This window comes from Cololabis saira, chromosome 4 (genome assembly GCF_033807715.1).
Source record: "Cololabis saira isolate AMF1-May2022 chromosome 4, fColSai1.1, whole genome shotgun sequence".
NCBI classification, from domain to species: domain Eukaryota; kingdom Metazoa; phylum Chordata; class Actinopteri; order Beloniformes; family Belonidae; genus Cololabis; species Cololabis saira.
In genome coordinates, this window is record NC_084590.1 from 35,059,592 (window position 1) to 35,079,098 (window position 19,507).

General features: G+C 37.0%; 2 protein-coding genes and 1 long non-coding RNA gene across 4 annotated transcripts; 1 reads left to right on the plus strand and 2 right to left on the minus strand.

The window, feature by feature from the left end:
• Positions 1-718: 718 nt before the first annotated feature.
• gmfg (glia maturation factor, gamma) lies at positions 719-4,200 on the plus strand. Its single transcript, XM_061719589.1, has 7 exons — positions 719-841; positions 1,268-1,364; positions 1,494-1,543; positions 1,783-1,832; positions 2,195-2,277; positions 3,161-3,234; positions 3,795-4,200. The coding sequence occupies exons 1-7, from the start codon at positions 839-841 to the stop codon at positions 3,864-3,866; spliced, it is 429 nt and encodes a 142-aa protein (XP_061575573.1). The 5' UTR covers positions 719-838; the 3' UTR covers positions 3,867-4,200.
• On the minus strand, positions 3,998-10,814 carry paf1 (PAF1 homolog, Paf1/RNA polymerase II complex component). Of its 2 annotated transcripts, none has more exons than XM_061719587.1 (14): positions 10,577-10,814; positions 8,837-8,866; positions 8,614-8,706; positions 7,362-7,483; positions 7,178-7,244; positions 6,997-7,098; positions 6,807-6,912; positions 6,476-6,544; positions 6,134-6,237; positions 5,934-6,050; positions 5,695-5,823; positions 5,415-5,520; positions 4,964-5,042; positions 3,998-4,827 (listed from the first exon to the last, which is right to left on the minus strand). In XM_061719587.1, exons 1-14 carry the CDS (start codon positions 10,621-10,623, stop codon positions 4,373-4,375), a joined length of 1,626 nt encoding a protein of 541 aa, XP_061575571.1. In that variant the 5' UTR covers positions 10,624-10,814; the 3' UTR covers positions 3,998-4,372. The 2 variants fall into 2 exon arrangements, with proteins under 2 accessions (XP_061575571.1, XP_061575570.1); XM_061719586.1 differs by having other exon boundaries at positions 8,837-8,869.
• Positions 10,815-12,733: 1,919 nt separating this feature from the next.
• Positions 12,734-17,973, minus strand: LOC133441864 (uncharacterized). The gene is made up of 4 exons (XR_009782502.1): positions 17,870-17,973; positions 13,898-14,034; positions 13,681-13,725; positions 12,734-13,573 (listed from the first exon to the last, which is right to left on the minus strand). It is a non-coding gene; the product is annotated as an uncharacterized LOC133441864 (long non-coding RNA).
• Between the last annotated feature and the right edge of the window lie 1,534 nt (positions 17,974-19,507).

A 19,507-nucleotide genomic window follows, 5' to 3' on the forward strand; every position in this document is an offset into this window, starting at 1 on the left:
CTAATTCATGGTATATTCAGTTCATGATGATTCTGGGGAGACTGCTTTTGTGTATCGACAAAATATAATAATATGAAATCAACAATTTCTGTCTTTGTTCAATAAAAAATGAAATCTTTTTTGTCAATGAGACGATTACTTTTTCCTCTGTATGCTTTAAAAGCCATAAAATGTGTCAAAATGTCTGTTTATGTCTGTTAAATGTGCACCAATATTTAATGGTACTCATTTTTTACAGACTAGACTGTAAGAAGAAAGCCAACAGCATCATCAGAGTCTCACATCACCTAGCCCACGGTCTTCTCAAACACAAACATACAGTACACAACTGGGGGAAAAAGTAGAGAACACCCCTTTTCCCCCTACCAAATAATAATACATTAAAAAAAAAAGATGCACAATGTGATTTACATTAGAAACTCTCTAATTATGACTGCATTTGAATTAAACATGTCTCATCTCATTTTGCAGATGTAGAGCACATGGAGTATTTCACTACTTAGAGTTTAATACTTGATTTGCTGATATAAGTTTAACTATATCAACTTTTCTTGACTACAATATATCCGTTCTGTATGTATATCCTCTTCTGTATGTTTTAAATATACCTTAAAAGACTGTCAGACAGTTTCATGCAACACACATCTGAGTTTGCATAGTGGAGTCGTCTTGAGTTGGTAAAAAGAGGAAATAGCCGTGACAACACTCTCTAGCAGTGTGTGCGCCCTCGCCCTGTCATGTGGAGGAGCTTGTCACAGCTTGAAAGTAGTCTGTCGCAAACTGTTTCAGCGCCGCGCCATCACACTGAAGACAGAAAGCAGAAGAGGAACCTTTCAGAATGGTAGGTAACACAGATGAAAGATTTTCCTTTATCTTGACATCTTCTGGATATATATATTTATATATTTATATACATATAATACGTTTTAATGATAGTTTATATCAGATATGTATTTTTACTCACTCATCTCGACAACCAAGGCAGCCATCCCACTTGCTCTTTCAAACAGGAAACTACTTTTTTGCAGATAGCTGCAAAACATTTCCTGCCCTCAAAATGTCAGAATATTGATACAAAATGTTAATGCATCCATGCAAGGTGGAGAGAGACCCTTACATCAGAGCACACGGAGTAGATTCCTCTGAACTATCTTTTTTCCTTTCTTTTTAAAAAATTCTATAGCCTTAAGACTCATTCCTTTGAAAAACGTAAACAAGCAATTCAGAGTGACGCTGTGTGACTTTTTTCTTTTTCATATGTTTACAGTCAAGCTCTTTGGTTGTGTGTGAAGTGGATGAAAGTCTGAAAGAAAAACTGAAAAAGTTTAGATTTCGTAAAGAGACCAACAATGCTGCCATTCTCAGTAAGTATCACATATGGAAAATTAACATTATTTGCATATTGCCATATTTTGTTAAGATCCACAGCTAATCTAAATAAATCAAGAAAATATAAGAAAGAAAGATGTGCCAAAATAATTCTTATTTTTCAGTGAAAATAGACATGGAAAAACAACTTGTTATCCTCGAGGAGGAATATGAGGTAAGTTACATTTGATGCATTTCTGTGAGTGTGGATATGTGTGTAATTTTGTTTTTGTATCATTAAGGGTACTATAGCCTGAAATACCTGATAAGACACCACCCGATGGGAACCTGCTGTATCATTTTATTGCTCCAGTGCTTATAATCATTCATGAAGGTTAAGAATTGTTGTGGGTTTGTGGCATTAAAAAATACAACACATTTTTTTTTTAACTTACACTTAACATTGTCTTTCAGGACATTTCACTGGATGACTTAAAGGAGGAGCTTCCAGAGCGCCAGCCCAGATATCCTTATTAAATGCCCCATGAAGAGCAACATCCACCCAGCCATCCTTTATATTTGTTTGACAAAGTTAACATTCTAGCTGATTTACAGTGGGACCAGTTCAGATCCACCGTTTAAGCTGAGAATGACCATAGAAGGAAACTGAACCACCCAAAGAAAACACCCAGAGGGAGTACGAAAACAATCAAATTGCATATGCCAGCTGAGGCTCAAATCCAGAACCTGTTCACTGTTTGTTGATACGGCTAAAAACTGCACCAGAAATACCTGCTGCATAGTATTTAAACGTTAAACGTTGACCCTGTACTACATTTGAAAAATCATTACCACAAGAAGGTAAAGTTCCTTGACAACAGCTTACATTCATTGTCTACAGCTACAAATATATCCATGAGGATGGAAGGGTGTCTTATCCCCTCTGTTTCATATTCTCCAGTCCAATGGGTAAGTGATTGTAGTTTTTTTAAATCTGGAGCTGAACTTTGTTGCCACTTTGGTCTATGATCATATTTTAAAACCCGTTGATTAGCAGAGCCCCCTGTACAGGGGGCAGATGAGATTTGAGAGCAGAACCCTGGTAAGTAAAGAGTTCATTAATAAAATGACCAATTATTGAAATGCAGTGATAAAACAGCTTTGCCAAAGAGGAAAAAGCCGAGTCTTTGCCTTAAATCTAGAGTTAACTATATAACACAGTCATTGCCTTACTAATCTTGATTTGATTGATCCTTAGATACATTTAATGCCTGCTAATACCAGTCAGTAAAGCTCCACGGCATGACAGGGAGTGATAGCTTACACCACGTTTTACTGTAAGCTACAGAAACAAGCTTTTATTGAGCATTTTCTCACAGAATCTGACTTCTTAGCCGACAGCTTCTGGTATAGGCCGAAACCACAACTTTAAGCTCTTGAAATATCTTGCATGGTATTTTTTCCCCAATAAGCACTCACCTAAACAACACTCTTTCAGTGAGTTTCCTCTTAGTGGCAGCACGTCAAGCTCTATGTTGGAAAAACCTGAATGAGTTGAAGTCAGTTGGCAGTTGTTGTAGGCATCTTTATAGTTGGGATGAGTTTGCTCTGACTGCATCTTCGTTGTGTTACACTAATTGTTCATCTTTATCACACAAATCTAGTGTATTGTTATTACATGTGACATGACATTTAAAACGTCATCTTTATTTCACTAAATCAAAGCCCTTTTGTTGTGATGTATAACTGTAAGATCCGCTTTGTTCATTAACTGTATTGGCGATCATTATGATTAAGAAATCTTGAGAAATATTCATCTAATAATTTCTGGTACGTGCACTTTGTCTAACAGGGTGTAAACCCGAGCAGCAGATGATGTATGCTGGCAGCAAGAACCGACTGGTCCAAGCAGCAGAGCTGACTAAGGTAATGTTGACATCATGAGCTACACTTTTACACAGCAACATGTTAAACTGAATGTGATCGAATGTGGGCCTTCTCTGATTTACTACAGCGGTAGCTCAAGCAGACTCTCCATCTCACTACTGGCTTTATGATTAGTGTTGGTGGGAGTAACTTTACCAGTCAACGTCTTTCATTTTATTGTCCAAACAGTTGTATATAAACCATTTGATTTATTTATAACCTCATAAGTGAATACTCAGACACTTATTACACTCAATTTTATTTCTATCCCTCAACAATTTATTTCTAATTTCAAACTTTTGATTCATTTTGTTGGGGGGAAAAAATAAAATAAATTAGTAGCAATTTTCTCATGTACTAATTGAAGGGCTTGTTTCTAAATCCCTGAAGTGAAACATAAATATCTCAGTTTATTTGTAACATCAAATGATATGTCGCCAATACGAACTGATACAGTAATTTGGAGTTTTGCTTGGTTGATAATTTTGAAATTGTTTCTATGTTTGGATGTTAAAGTACGCAGAGTTTAAACTGTGTCATTTTCTGCTTTCCTCTGGAAGGTGTTTGAAACAAGAAACGCTGATGACCTGACAGAGGAATGGCTGAAGAAACAGCTGGCATTTTTTCGCTGATTCTGCATCTTCATCTTCTACAACCAACTTTTGTCTCAGTGGAAAAATCACCATGACATTGCCATCCATGATTAACTGTGAATAAAATAAAAGTGGGATCATTAAGAGTTGATCTTACATAAACATTTGAATTACAGAGAAAAACACTTTTTTGACCAAAATGTCACCTGCAATTTATTATCAGTTTCAAAAGTGTACCACAATGGTATGGTTAAAAGCAGGGAGAACAGGATATTTTTACACAATGTTCTGATCACAGACAACACAAAGGAATGGTGTACAACCAGTATTGGTGTGTTATTTGAATCTAAAAATAAAAAGTGAATTTAAAAAAAAAAAAAAAAGTCTCCGGGTTTAAATGCAAAGTGTGACACACGTATATCCCATCATCAAAAAGTTACCCCCCCAGATTCTATTCTTAGTCTCAATGACAGGTTGAGAGTGCCATGTTTGGAGCAGAATACACAGGTAAGACAGTCATCACCCTGCTCTGCAGACTGCAGAGATTATTCACTGTCACTGGCATCACTGGAGTCTGAAGCCCTCTCACTTCCACTTCCGCTTTGAGCGTGCGTCTCTGAATGGTCGCTGCTGTGGTTGCTGTGTGCCGGAGAAGCGCTGCGACTGTGGCTGCGGCTGCGACTGCGGCTGCGACTGCCTCTTCTGTTCTGCCCTTCATCCTCACTGTCACTGCCCTCGGCCCCGCTGCTCCTGGCTGAATTCTTGGGCTCGTTGTCTTCGCTGTCATCGTCACTCCCGAAGATCTCTTCCTCATCCCGCATTTCTCTGGTCCTCTCCCCTCCGCTCTCGCTGCCACTACCGCTGGCCTTCCTCCGCCTTTTCTCTCTGTCCTCATCCTCTTCGTTGTCTTCTCCGCTTTGCTCGCGGTCTTCACCTTCTCTCTCGGATTCACTGCCAGAGTTCTCCACCTCACTGCCGCTGCCCTTATCTTTATCATCACCTGGACAAAAACAATAAGCAAAAATATTACATAAAATACTAAATCACTAATAGTCTATGGTCACTATCAGTTAAATGTAGCAGGCAATTAATTCAATTAAATATCAAGAACTGCAGTGATGAGAAAAAAAACCAACCAGAATCTTGCAAGTCTTTGTCCATGTCTTCCTCCTCATCTTCCGGCTCATGGTTCTCCAACTGAGCTTTACGCGCCTCCTGATAAACGCAATGAAAGAAACCATCAATAATCAATACAAAGCTACAGGAGGGTGATACAAATCCAAATATACAGCACATGTAACAGAATTCTAATCATTGAAAATGCATATCATGTAGAATACATCCCCCATGCAAACTCCTAACATTGACTGGACACATGCTTTAAAAGGAACCACTGGTATTTGATTAATAGCATGATTGAAAATAGCACGATTTTTTACATTAACCCTTGTTCTCAGTTTCAAAAGAAAACATAATTATTCGGCAGTCAAGACTCAAAAGTGTAACGTTTTACAGATTTGTTTCAAATTTCCCTTCAGGCACATGATATAGTGACCACAGCAACAAACAAGAAAGCAGTGTCCTCACCTGGGCTTCCAGCTCCTTCTCATTCATGTCCCTGTGCTTACACACCAGCACAGCGTTGGTGGTGGACTGTGCTCCAGCCTTGGCTCTTCTCTTGCTCAAACGCACCCTACAGGTCAAAGAAAAAATGATTGTTGAAAAAAAAAAAAAAAAAAAAAAGAAAACGAAAAATGATCAAACAAAAGAAACTAAGACTTTTTAAATTAACAAAGGGGTTAAAATATTCCCATTCAAATGTAATCTTCTCTGAGCATATCAAGGTACAAAGCAAATGTGTACTTGCCTTGTCTCCAGCTCATTGTAGTAAACACCATCTGAATCTCTGAAGATGAAGAAGTAGTTCTCTTCATAACCCTTGCTGGCTTTGTTCTTAACATTCCAGTTGTACTCTCTTGCAATCTTGTAATCGTACCTGAAACACACACACAAAAATCACAATGCATGAAGTGCCTATACGCGACTGAGTAAAGTGTCATTTGTGTTCTGAGAAGCTGTCCATGCTGGTGTGACTCTTTCACTCACACATCCTCTGGCATGTAATCCACCTCCTCCTCACAGTCTCTCTTGCGTTTGCGAATTGTCTCCTCATTGGGCAGGAAGTAAGCCACGAACTGATTTCCTTCCTCATCCATCATTCCTCTGTATTAAACAAACAAAAAAACAGTGTTAATGGAGAAATAATATTACTGGAAGAAATCCCAGGCAGGCATTCTTGTAGGTACCTGATCATGGCCTGAGACATCATGTCCACTCCTGCTGGTCCTGATATGTCTTTGGGTGCAGGATCAGAATCAAATATGACCTGAGCGCATGGGTTGATCCACATCTGAGGAAAAACAAAGTGTATGAAGCATCATAATTAAAATCTGTAAACCTACATGTTTGGAATGAAAAGTACCTATATATGACACAATCACACCAAGAGACTATTTCTGTACTCTACTGTGACGTTTTTCCCAAATTCCTCTCAGAATTCTGCAGAATGCAATTTGTGGTAATCTACACAGAATCTTAAAGATAATTAAAAATTAGCATGAACTATTTCTTTTATGTGATAAACTCACCTTAAAGTCAGGGAACACTGGCAGTATCTCCACAGGAGTGACTCTGGGTTTGCTGTAGTGCTGTGCGATCTGTAAATGAAGAACAACCTCGTGTTTAAAAGCTATTACCAAACCATGCACACTCGCAATAGACTGCTAATTAAACCTCTGAAGAAGGCAATTTCAAAACACATAGCAGTTCCTCAATTATAGTTGTAGATAAAGAGAATGATTTATCACATCAGTTTTGCAAAGTGTACGGAAATATTCAAGGATTTCTCAAAACTGGAGTTGTGCATGTAAGGAGTTGTAATACTCAGGGTCCGGGTCGAGTTCACCAATGTTCACTCACCGGTTTCTGTGCATCTTCAAATGTCTTCTCAATCGCAGAAATCTGACTGTCTCTGTCCTTGTAGATCTCCTCCTCTGTAAACTGCTGCTTGACGGACACACCAATCCTAAAAACAAAATGGGCTCGGCTTACAAAAGCATGATAACTTTGGATAGCACAATTTCAATTTAAGTTCATATTTCAGACTTACTTGACTTCCACCTTCTCATTAGAAACACCGTATCTGTTAAACTCTGTGGAGATGTATTCTGTTTTCCTCATCCACGGCACCACTTTGGCATGCTGTTGTGACCTTAGGATGAGAAAAATAATGAATTTATTTTGAATTAAAGACAAATGTAAAACACAAAGCCATTTATTTAGAATTTTACCTCTTTGAACTTGATGGAGCCTGAATATCCTCTTCCAACAGTTTTTCATCAGCAGGGTCCAACAGTACTGAAAGTAGAAATGATAAAATAATGGTTCAGGATACACATGCATTTGATATCTAAATGGTCTTTCATCAGATGTTAGTGTGTCAAGAACAGGATGTGCTACCAGCTTGTGACTTACCGTTGGGGTCTATGCGGTAGGTGTCTGGATTGATAAGGTCGATGGTTACCCCGAGGTCCGGTTCAGTCAGTAGCTCGTGTTTGTGTTGCTTTTCTAGAGATGTGGCTTTATACTGAACAAACCTGCCACAACAAAATTACATATGTCACACCTATGCAAATGATGTATTTTTCCTTTTCCCCGCTGCAAATGTTTTAACGTCTTTTCGGGATATATATATATATATATATATATATATATATATATATATATATAGAGAGAGAGAGAGAGAGAGAGAGAGATAATAGAGATTGAGATATATATAGAGATAATGCCCAACGACGTGTACATTATCATAAATATGTGGACGACGTGGGGGCGTGAAACGTCCGACGCGAAGCGGAGGAAGGTTTGCCTCAGCGAAGTCCATATATTTATGATAATGTACTCCTTGAAGGGCATTATTCTGCTTATACCACGGTCACTTACCAAAAAACATAAATATTAAATCAGTTATTCATGCTTTAATGTGTTTTCAGTTGAAATCATTAGTTTTATAACAAGCCACAGCTGAGCGGACTATTTAATCCGTTGCAACCTGGTAAGTTACAAAGTTTTTTAACCAGCCATAACTCAGTTTCCTTGGTAACACCTGAGGGTCCGACTAATACCTGGAATAATCACTACCGTCCCCTAAGGTCCTTATGCAATGGACACAGTGTTGACTTCTCCAGTAACTAGGACGGACCAGAGATACGACTTAGCAACGGGGGATATTCTAGTCCGCTCAGCTATGGTACAGTAACAAACAGTAATAAATATATTTGTTTCAAAGAATCAATGGGTTTTATTAAGCTACATATATGATACATATATGATACATATATGATACATATATATATATATATATATATATATATATTAAGATTTGCTGGACTTCTGCTCTTTACCGTCCTAGCCGGCTCTTCTTCTCTGAATCTCCGTTGCCGTGGTTACCACCTGGCAGTTGATCCAGCGCAATGATATTAAAGTTATCAGGCAATTTGACTGAACTTGTTTTCCAGGTGTAGGTTATCACTTATAACCTACACCTGCCAGCCAATCAGAATCGAGTATTCACACAGACCTTAATATATATTATATATATATATATATATATATATAAAATGTATCATTAAAAAATACATGTATTTCAATTCAGTGCAGAGACAGTAAAAAAAGTAAGTAAAGTTTATTCATATCGCACTTTTCACAGTCGAGTGAGTAAAATTACCTGTGTTGATCGAATGGGTATGTGATGAACTTGGGATCGAAGGGGATGTCGGGCAGGCTGTTGCAATACTTCACTCGACAGACAATTCCTGACCTGTCAAAGCCATGAAAGAATAAATATTCACACACATCACATTTGCATACAAATGCCACATATAGTTGGTAGCAATTTATGCAGATGTAAGGCAAGCAAAAATGAAATAATGATATTAAGTATAGCTCACCTCTCTGGTACAGTTCTGTGAGAGGACGGTCTACTGGGAAAGGGGGGAGAAAAAAGCCATTGGTCAAGTGTGTGTGATTTTTTTTTTTTTTTTTTTTTTTATAAATGGTAAAGGAATGACTACACAACTTTTAGATTATTCCTTTTGAAGCCTCTCCACTTGCTCAATAAGACAGGCAATTATTGTAATCTAACCAACCCCGTTAAGTGAGTTGTTGGCTCGTAATATCTGGGTTAACTTTTCAGCATCAAAACACATTTAATTTCCACTAAACGGTTCTCTGAGAAGCTCCCCCCTCAACTTTTAAGCTTCCAGAACGTTAATGCAAGTTCCTCATTTAAACAGTAATATATTTATATTAGCTACCTCAATCTATGTGGTATCATATCCCAGAATAAAATTTTCAATAAGGTTGAGGGTTAGAATTTTTACTCAAATGTGATTTCAGAGTTTCCAAGATACTTTTAAAGTTGTCAAGTTTTTATAAGCAAGCATTAGATTTCCGAAGCTACTTTTCACCCATAATTTTTCTCCCCACAATTCTGTCTTATGGAATAACAGGGTTATAACTATGAACAAGAAATCTTTGTTTAAATCTGAATGGCATGATAATGGTATACGTTTTATTCATGATTTGTTACATATAAATGGAATGACGTTATCATAGGACGACTTTATGAAAAAGTATAAGTTAAAGGTTTCATGTAATGGTTATAACAAGGTCTGTAAAGCCATTCCCATACCTTTACTTAAACTTGTCCAAAACACTATGCAATATTCATTATCCATTAACCCTTTGCTTGCTCTCGCTGACAATTGATAATGTATCACAATCAGTTGGAAAATGTAATAATAAATTGGTCACTCTAGCCTTCAAACAAAAATATTTTGTAATTTGAATGGCATAATTAAAAGACAAGATCTAGATAATGCCTTTAAAAAGAAATAATTTTCTTTCTATGTGAAATACCTAATTTCACCTAAAGTAAAAGAAACCCACTTCAAAATTATTTCTGATATACACCCTGTGGGAGATTTTCTGCATAGAAGATTTACATTTCATTCTGATCCATGTCTTTTGTTCCTGTGAAATTGAAACAACAGTTCATCTGTTCTACACTTGCCAACATGTTAATGTTTTTTGGTCTGATATTCATAGTTGAGCATCACTTAAAATCTCTAATATTCCTTCTTTCACATTTAAGGATGTTCTTTAATTCATGGGCAATTTGGACTCTGATATTTCTTATGTCATTAATCTTGTGATCATTTTGAGTAAATACTTTATTCATTAAAAATACCCCTCCATTGTTGACTGTCTTTCTAAACTTCCGTATATTTCAAAACACTGCTACGTCCATGCTGTTTTAAATATAACTAGCCTTTGCCACATTGTTTTTAGTTATGGTTTCTTTAATTTATTTTTGTATTATTACTATTATTATTATTGTTTACAAAAGATTCTCACTTCACGGTCTTTTCTGAAAACTGTACATTTGTCAAACTTACTTCCCTGACTTGTTTTGTACACTATACATGGCTTTTCTAAGAAAGAAGAAAATTAAAAAAAACTAAATTAGTACATTAGCTAGACTGCATGTTGGCTGACGCTGAAGACACAACAAGGAGCTGAACAGACTTTGGACATTAACGAGTCGCATCTGCAGTTTTCCTAAGCATTAAATACCCTAAAGACTCTGTAACATAACCATTTGGCCGTGCAGACAGTGTGAGTTGTACCTGTGTCCGTCCTCCCGCTGAGACTGGGTCTGGATCGTTGGAGCCATGTTTATGAAGAACTGCCCACAACGAAAACAAAGCTTCTGTGTTTACACGAACAATCAACGCAGATCCGTCTGTCGACGATCACAACTCTTGAATTAACACAAAATATAACAATTCGAGTAAACTCCGAGCAGAACTACGAACTACACATTTTTATTTTCGCACAGCAGGACGGGATGCTGACCCGGCGGCTCATGCTTGGCTCTGGAAACCCTCTGCTTCGAGACGAGCGCCCCCTGGCGGCTCGGGGCGGAATGTTTAGTGGCGTCAAACCTGAATTATGGTTCCGCGTTAAATCGACGCAGACCCTACCGCTGTGAAATATTTCTTCAGCCAATTACCCCCTAACCAGCGCATACTTTTAGTTGTAAAAAAAAGACCTAAAACAGCACTGTGCCATCAGTAACTGATTTATTAAACATAAAAATATTGCTGCTATGCTTCAACCACGACTCCATCGTTGGTCCAAGTGATTGACAGGTGAAGCCAGGTGGCATTTGACCATGGATCAATTATAAAACGCATTTGACAGGTTAGGTGGAACCATCCTGATGTGGGGGAAACTCTGGGGTTTTAGGATAATAAGTTGAATAGCCTACTCCTGAAGATAAAATTCATTTTATGAATTTAGACTTATATTTTCCTCAATTATTTATGAAATATTTATTTTTAACGGATTTTTGCATGGATGCTACTTTTTAAATATATGTATATTTTAAAATCTCACGTACCCCCAGGGGTACACGTACCCCCATTTGAGAACCACTGGTTTAAGGTGTAACGCGGAACCGTAAATCAGCCTTAAACGGTAGAAATGTTGCAAAACTCACGAAATTGAGCTATGCCCCGATCTGATTTGGAATTTTCTTCAGTTTGCATTTAGTGAATTGGGAAATAAACACACAAGTAAATAAATACACAGTAGCAAACGGACAATAACAACAAGATGTGCAATATCTTTGTACTACGGAAGAGTATTAGGGCCAAGCAGGAGAAAAATCATATTTTAGAGGAGGAAGATTTTTCTTTTCATTGTGCACTTCGAGAAAAAAGTTGAAATGTCGAGAAAAAAAAGGTCGAAATGTTGAGAAAAAAGTCGAAATGTCGAGATTAATGTTGAAGTATAATTTCGAAAAAAAAGTCGAAATGTTGAGAAAAAAGTCGAAATGTCGAGATTAATGTTGAAGTACAATTTTGAGAAAAAAGTCGAAATGTCGAGATTAATGTTGAAGTACAATTGAGAAAAAAGTCGAAATGTTGAGAAAAAAGTTGAAGTACAATTTCGAGAAAAAAGTCGAAATTTTGTGAATAAAGTTGAAATGTTGAGAAAAAAAGGCTAAATTTCGACTTTATACACGAAATTTTGACTTTATTCTTGAAATTGTATTTCAACATTAATCTCGACATTTCGACTTTTTTCTCGAAGTGCACAATAAAAAAAAAATCTTCCCCTCTCAAATATTTTTTCTACTCCATGGCCCTAATACTCTTCCGTATTATACCTCATACACATCCTACTGTTTTTTTTCTTCTCGTACTGCACTACTTTTATTTGTATTCCACTGTTTATATTTTGAAATTATATATTTTCTACTTTTTTCATCCTTCTTTCGCTGCATGTGTGTGTTGTGTGTACCGCTGCTGTACAAAGCAAATTTCCCCACTGAGGGATGAATAAAGGACTATCTAATCTAATCTAATTCCTACTTTACAGAATGTCTTCTACACTTCACACTTCCCTAAAACATTTACACAATTGTGTACATATTTGTGTAGGTCACTTTAATTATGTGGGCTAGTAATACAAATAGATTGACTGTACAGTGGTCATTTTGTTACAGCATGGCAAGAAGGTCACTGGTTCTAATCCCGACAGGGGTCTTTTTACCTAGTTGCCTACAGGTGCCCCGCTAGTCCAAAAGCATTCATGCAAAGTCTGATCTTGTGTCCCAGAAATGGGGATAATGTATTTTTTTTAATGTCATGCCTCCTTCAAGAAAGGTCCTTTGGAAGGCTTCCGCCTACTCTTGTTTTCACATCCAGGTGTATGAAGGACTGAGACTGTGGACATCCTTCAAAATAAATCCTCCTGAGATTGTTTCCGGTTCAGAGGGAGGAAGACAAAGCGGAGCAAGGAGGAAGCACAAATCACCCCCCCCAACACACACATACACATCCACACACAATGTTGTACCAGGAAAGAAATATTTCCATGATCACCAACAAGGCTTCAAGCTCAAATAACATTTATTGTATGAACTGAACTAATGAGAATGTTATGTGAGAAAAAATAATAATTAAGAAATCCTTATTCAAATTATAAAACATCTATTCTAAAACCTAACAAACTGCTCCATTGTATCCAATAAATTGCTCAATTAAAATAAAAAGTTAATTGTAGTGGGGAAAAACATGTTTTTACATCAAACATAAATCTGATAAACATTATGAACATTCACATGCCTCGTGGGCAAGGACTTGGATGAACAACAAATATAGCTGTAAATAAGAACAGCTGGAGTTGCATAGAATGACAAAAACATTATATCTGTGCAAAACTGAGTGTAGGATGAAGTAAAGAAATAAGATACAGATGCACCAAGCTCATCTTTCTTGAGCTAACATTTTCTCTTACATTAAGTCCACACCCCCAAAATCTAGAAAAAACAAAAAGATGCATGCAGAGGTGGAAGTGATACGCAAATCATTGAGGAACATCCTCCGAATCCTCATTGCGTCTTGAATCAAGCTGTACCTCTGGACTTGCTATTATGGAAAGTGGACTATGCGCATCTGAGTGAGAGGCAGTGCAAAGGAAGAACAGCAACTGCCTCTCATTGGTTGGTCTCCAGTCACATGATTGTAGCAACCCTGTATTGGAAGTCGTTCCAGTGGATTTCCTTATATATTTCCTCTCAGGTCTGAACCTCTGGCTCCACTGGGTTTTCAACTCTGGAAAAATACAAAAACAGTGAGCTTGTCTTGCACAAAAGCATGTATATGAGATTCTTCTGAAAGAAAAGTGATAAATTCAAGTATTTCGAGTTGAAGGTTCATACCTGCTCAGCATGTATACCATCTGTCCTGGATCATCTGCAAATGCCCTGCAACATCAAATTAATACTTGAATGATTCTCTCTCAGTGCATGAAATGGGTGCTCCAGACAAACCCTTTTTTTTCACAGCGACTATATATCTTACAGCGCATTCTAATTTTACTTCTGTTCTCTCTATTTCCTGTTTATTTATAACAAACATAAAGAAATAATTTCTTACCCATCTCCCCAGTGGTAAAATGCTCGGTCCTGGTAAAACATGGACAGAAAGAGCCACACACCGATCGTCTCAATCCAGAAGATAACAAATAGGAACCATAGTGATGACAGAAGAATTTCACACAGCATGATGGAGATCTGTGAGAACAAACACAAAGAAGAGATAAACAACACCATCTGGTGTATAATCATCAATCATCAATCAATCATCAATCACCACAGCTAGTAAACTCCTATAAATGTATCTACATTTTCCTGGAATCTTCTCTCAAGTCTGCATCTTGGACAGTGCTGTCCTGATGAGACAAAACATTAACTTAATAACTTAACTTTAATGGAAGAGGCTTTGCACCTAATTTCCCATCGCTACTGTGATGCACAGTGGAGGGAGCATCATGGTTTTGGGCTGGTTTGGTATGCTAGCAAGTCATGAAGGGAAGAATGACTCAAGAATTATGTCAAGAAACCTTATAGGACAACGCCACAGCAGTGATCCATAACCTGATGCTTCCAAGATGTTGATCCACAGTAGTCGAGTAAATCAAAAACAAAATGGTTAAAAGGACCAAAGAATTTTTGGATGGCCAAGTCAGTCCTGTAACCTAAATGAGATGCTGAGGCATGATCTGGGCTCAAAATTAAGAATAATTTTGTAAAATATCTAAACTGTTACAAAACATCTAAGAAAAACATTGTTTTGTAATAAAGGTTATATAAACCTGCTGGAATCAAATTCCTTGTTTGTTTGCACAAACCTGGCAAATAAGGTTGATTCTGAATGAATGAATTTATTTCGAGTATGTATATAAAAAAATAAAAATAAAAATAAACAGTAACATCTTGATATGCACATAGGTTTGAAAAAATTAGTAGGAAGAAGTATACACTTTTCCCTAGTTCCTACCCCTTTATAACTCTATGAATTTACATTATTGCTATTATTATATCTACACAATATCCCTATAAATATAGTCTATATTAATACTACGTAAACATGCCTATTACTACATAATTATCCATATAAGTATATAGGAAATATAAATATTACATAAATATATCAATATATAGAAAATACAAATATTATATAAATCTATATAAATATACACTATATAAACTACATGAATATCCCTATAAATATATATATGCTACATACATACATAAAAAATATATAACATATATTGCATAATTATAACTATCCCTCTCAACATATAATATATACTACATAAATATCCACATATATATCTAAACATATCTTAATCAATCACATTCTATGAGCAGGCACAAAAAAAAAAACAAGATTGCAGACGCAAGCAACTGAAATTAGTTCTCCCAAAGGGTGGCAAGACCCTCACTTAGAAACAGGATGAGGAGTTACTTGCAATCCAGAGAAAATTGGGTAGAATTGTTGCTCTTTCACACAGAGGACCCAGTTGGGGTGATTTGGGCATCTGGTTAAGATGCCTCCTGGACACGTCTCTGGAGATGTGTTTTGAGTATGACCAACTGGAAGGAAGCCCCAGGGCACACTGGACAGATTACATCTCTTGGCTGGACTGGGAATGCTTTGGTATTCCCCCGAAAAGGGCTTCAAGGGGGTGACTAAGGATCGGGAGATCTGGGCCTCTGCTTGGGTTACTGCACTCGTGACCCTGACTTAGATAAGCGGTAGCTGGATCGATGTATTTCAACAATGAAATGAAAATGAATTCAAGCAAAAACAAACATTATCACATGCTTATATTATGCTTTTTAATTCTCCCTCGCAAAAGGTTAGTGTTGAGCAAAATAGAAGTATTGAAACGCTGCAACAAACATGTACCTGAACAAACTTTATATAAACTTGCAGTTGGGAGCAATTTAAAAAAATTATTTCAGAATCAGAATCATTGGCCAAGTCAGGTCAAACAAGACAGGGAATTTGACTCTGGTTATTTCGCTCACTGTACAGTAAATACACAAATTACAGCTCTTATTAACATACCATTTTTTTTTTAAAGTGAAAGGTGCAGCAGGATGAGGTAGACATGGTTATTGAAAGGTGCATTGTTACAGCATATCCATCCATCCATTATCTATACCCGCTTTATCCTTTGCAGGGTCACGGGGGTCTGCTGGAGCCTATCACAGCTCATTTCAGGTGAGAGGCAGGAGTTCACCCTGGACAGATCACCAGTCCATCGCAGGGCCACATATAAACACACAAACCATGCTCACTCACTGTTACAGCATATGATTGTGGTTATTATTATTATTATTGTTATTATTATTATTATTATTATTATTGCACAGTGATTGATTACTCTGAGACTCTATGAGTGTCGAGAGTTCATCAGAGCAACATTTAAGAAAAAAACAATAATTCTTGCATTTAACATTCCACATGTCTGTTTTTGGTACCATTTTAAATCAGATATCAGGTATAAATGATTTGCAACATTCAGCCATCTGATTTAATGTATAGCTCAACTCTTGGGGGGAAAATACAGCAAACAACGCAATGTACAGGACTGTCTCAGAAAATTAGAATATTGTGATAAAGTTCTTTAGTTTCTGTAATGTAATTAAAAAACAAAAATGTCATACTTTCTGGATTCATTACAAATCAACTGAAATATTGCAAGCCTTTTATTTTAATATTGCTGATTATGGTTTAAAGTTTTTTAGATAGATTAGAGATTAGAGATAGGATATTTGAGTTTTCTTAAGCTGTAAGGCATGATCAGCAATATTAAAATAGTAAAAGGCTTGCAATATTTCAGTTGATTTGTAATGGATCCAGAATGTAGGACATTTTTGCATTACAGAAAATAAAGGACTTTATCACAATATTCTAATTTTCTGAGACAGTCCTGTACATGTGGCAAATCAAATTGTACATAATTTACTTTTACATAGATTAAACTCATTCCTATTTTATCAAATTTTAGCTAACATGTAAATGGTTAATGGTAGTCCACAGTAATACTACATACGACCTAAACTACTGTATTTGAACTATTAATCACAGCGCACACTACATAACATCATGGCATAAGACTTATATAAAACATCCCAGCAGTGGAGTTCAAAACATTATTGCTTATAATAATCTGTTACCACACTATCCAGAAACTGTTTCAGCAAAGACAAAGTGTGTATGAACTGAGAGGACGGATGTCAAACATAGATGTGTTTCAGTTTATGGGGTTAATCTGTGGAATGTTTTGAAATGAAAATTAAAGAGTACAGTACCAAATATAAAAAAAAATATTGAAGAACAAGATGCTCATTAAGTATGGTCATATTGTATAGTATATAGTGTTTAAGTAAGTGTCAGAACTTAAATAGATAATAGGTTTAAATAGTATATTGAATGTTTTCAATATACAAAAAGTATATGAAATGTTTTTCTTTTAACTGATTTACTGCTCTGTATCGGTATATTGATTATAAAAGGGTAGGCTAAGCTTCAGCCTTTTCGGTCTGGTTTTGTTTATATATTTTGGTCTAATCCAATATCAGCATTAACTTCCTGTTTATTTGGTGTTTTATTTTCTTTCATTTCTTTTGTATTTGAATTCTTATTTTGGAAATTATCGAAATAAACAAACAAATAAAAGAAATAAAAATAATAAAAATAAAACTGTCATGCCGGCGAGACAAAAAAGAAGCATCATAACGAGCAAAACATGTAAATAAATGTTAAAAAAGTTATTGAAAATAGTCCAGGTTGTTGACTAGCTAGCCTAGCCACAGAGCTAGCGCCAGTAACGCGTTTAAACTGCGTAGATTCTCCACAATGTCGTCCAGAGTATTTGAGCTCAGGTTATCATTTTGCATTGAAAAATAATTCAATCTTAATGTCCAGTCAGGTGATCAACATGAGCGAAAAAGATAGTTTTAACGTTAGTCTGTACATAACCACCGTCCGCGAGTTTAACACGAACACGTATCCCGGCCGTTTTCATTGGTGTGTTTTAGTATTTGTACTTACTCAGGTTAAACACTCTGTAAACGGCATCACTTTGAAAGCACATTTACTTTTGTTTACAAAGCTCATCACACGTCCCGGCACTTCCGCTTTGGGGAGCAGTGACGTCACTGGGTGATTCCCAGCCTGTGGTCCGCGGACCTTCAGAGGTCTGACCAGCCCCCGGGTCTGGCACTCAGAAGGCGCGCCGATTTTTTCCAGTGGCCAACCGCGGTACTGCAACCAAAAATCCCATGCGGCCCAGAAAGCTTTTTTCCCATAGACCGCAATAATAAAAGAGAAGCCTCTAAAACTGTTCACAGGACACCTCCAGCTGTAATCCCCGGCAATTACTAATCTTTGTATTCTATATTTTTAAGTCATGGACTTTATATCCGTCAAAAATGTTTTATAACGGCCAGAAAAGTAAAAGAAAAGTCTCTTTCTGGGCGTGACGTCACGGCTGACGTCACAGCCGTGTCCGTGCATTCCACGGATGTTTTATATTAATATATATTATATAATTATATTATATTAATACATTAATAATATATGTAATGCTATACATGTAATAATATACATTAATTAAGATATTATATTAATACATATTATATTAATACTTGCGTCATTGCCCCGGGGCATGATGGGAGGCCCCAGAGCATCATGGGAGGTGACTCAACTGCGCATGCTCTATGGGCCGCTGTATGCGGAAGTAAACCCGGAAGTCAGAAATTTTTTCGGTTTATGCGCTGGCTGAGCAGAATGCATTGAAATGAATGGGCGGCCATTTTTAGTCTCCAATCCAGTTTCTATAATACATCCATGGGTCTGACCCATAGACATATGTCTATGGTCTGACCAGCCCCCGAATCTCGCGCTCAGAAGGCACGCCGATTTTTCCCAGTGGCCAGCCGCGGTACTGCACCAAAAAATCCCATGGGGCCCAGAAAGCTTTTTTCCCATAGACCGCAATAGTAAAAGAGAAGCCTCTAAAACTGTTCACAGGAACCTCCAGCTGTAATCCCCGGCTATTACTAATCTTTGTATTATACATTTTTAAGTCATGGACTTTATATCCGTCAAAAATGTTTTATAACGGCCAGAAAAGTCAAAGAAAAGTCTCTTTCTGGGCGTGACATCACAGCCGTGTCCGTGCATTCCACGGATGTATTATATTAATATATATTATGTAATTATATTATATTAATACATTAATAGTATATGTAATACTATACATGTAATAAAATACATTAATTAATATATTATATTAATACATATTATATTAATATTCGCGTCATTGCCCCGGGGCATGATGGGAGTCCCCAGAGCATCATGGGAGGTGACTCAACTGCGCATGCTCTATGGGCCGCATAAAGCGGAAGTAAACCCGGAAGTCAGAAATTTTTTCGGCGTATGCGCTGGCTGAGCAAAATGCATTGAAATGAATGGGCGGCCATTTTTAGTGTCCCATCCAGTTCTATAATACATCCATGGGTCAGACCTGGGCTGTTTCCGAATTCGGACCAGTGTTGCCAACTCCTCAGTAAGGAAAGTCGCTATTGGCTGTCCCAAAAGTCGCTAGAAGTCGCTAAATGACGTCATCGCCTAATTTGCATAATTGGCAATTTGCATATAACTGTAATGGACGCTGTAGGAGAGAGG

Coding starts and splice junctions, on each gene's coding strand:
- paf1 (XM_061719586.1), bottom strand. CDS start 10,623: ATGGCTCCAACGATCCAGACCCAGTCTCAGCGGGAGGACGGACACAG. Junction 8,870..10,576: donor CAGCGGGAGGACGGACACAG/GTACAACTCACA, acceptor CCCCTTTCCCAG/TAGACCGTCCTCTCACAGAA. Junction 6,051..6,133: donor ATGTCTCAGGCCATGATCAG/GTACCTACAAGA, acceptor TGTTTAATACAG/AGGAATGATGGATGAGGAAG.
- gmfg (XM_061719589.1), top strand. Junction 1,365..1,493: donor CAACAATGCTGCCATTCTCA/GTAAGTATCACA, acceptor CTTATTTTTCAG/TGAAAATAGACATGGAAAAA. Junction 1,833..2,194: donor CTTCCAGAGCGCCAGCCCAG/ATATCCTTATTA, acceptor ACAACAGCTTAC/ATTCATTGTCTACAGCTACA.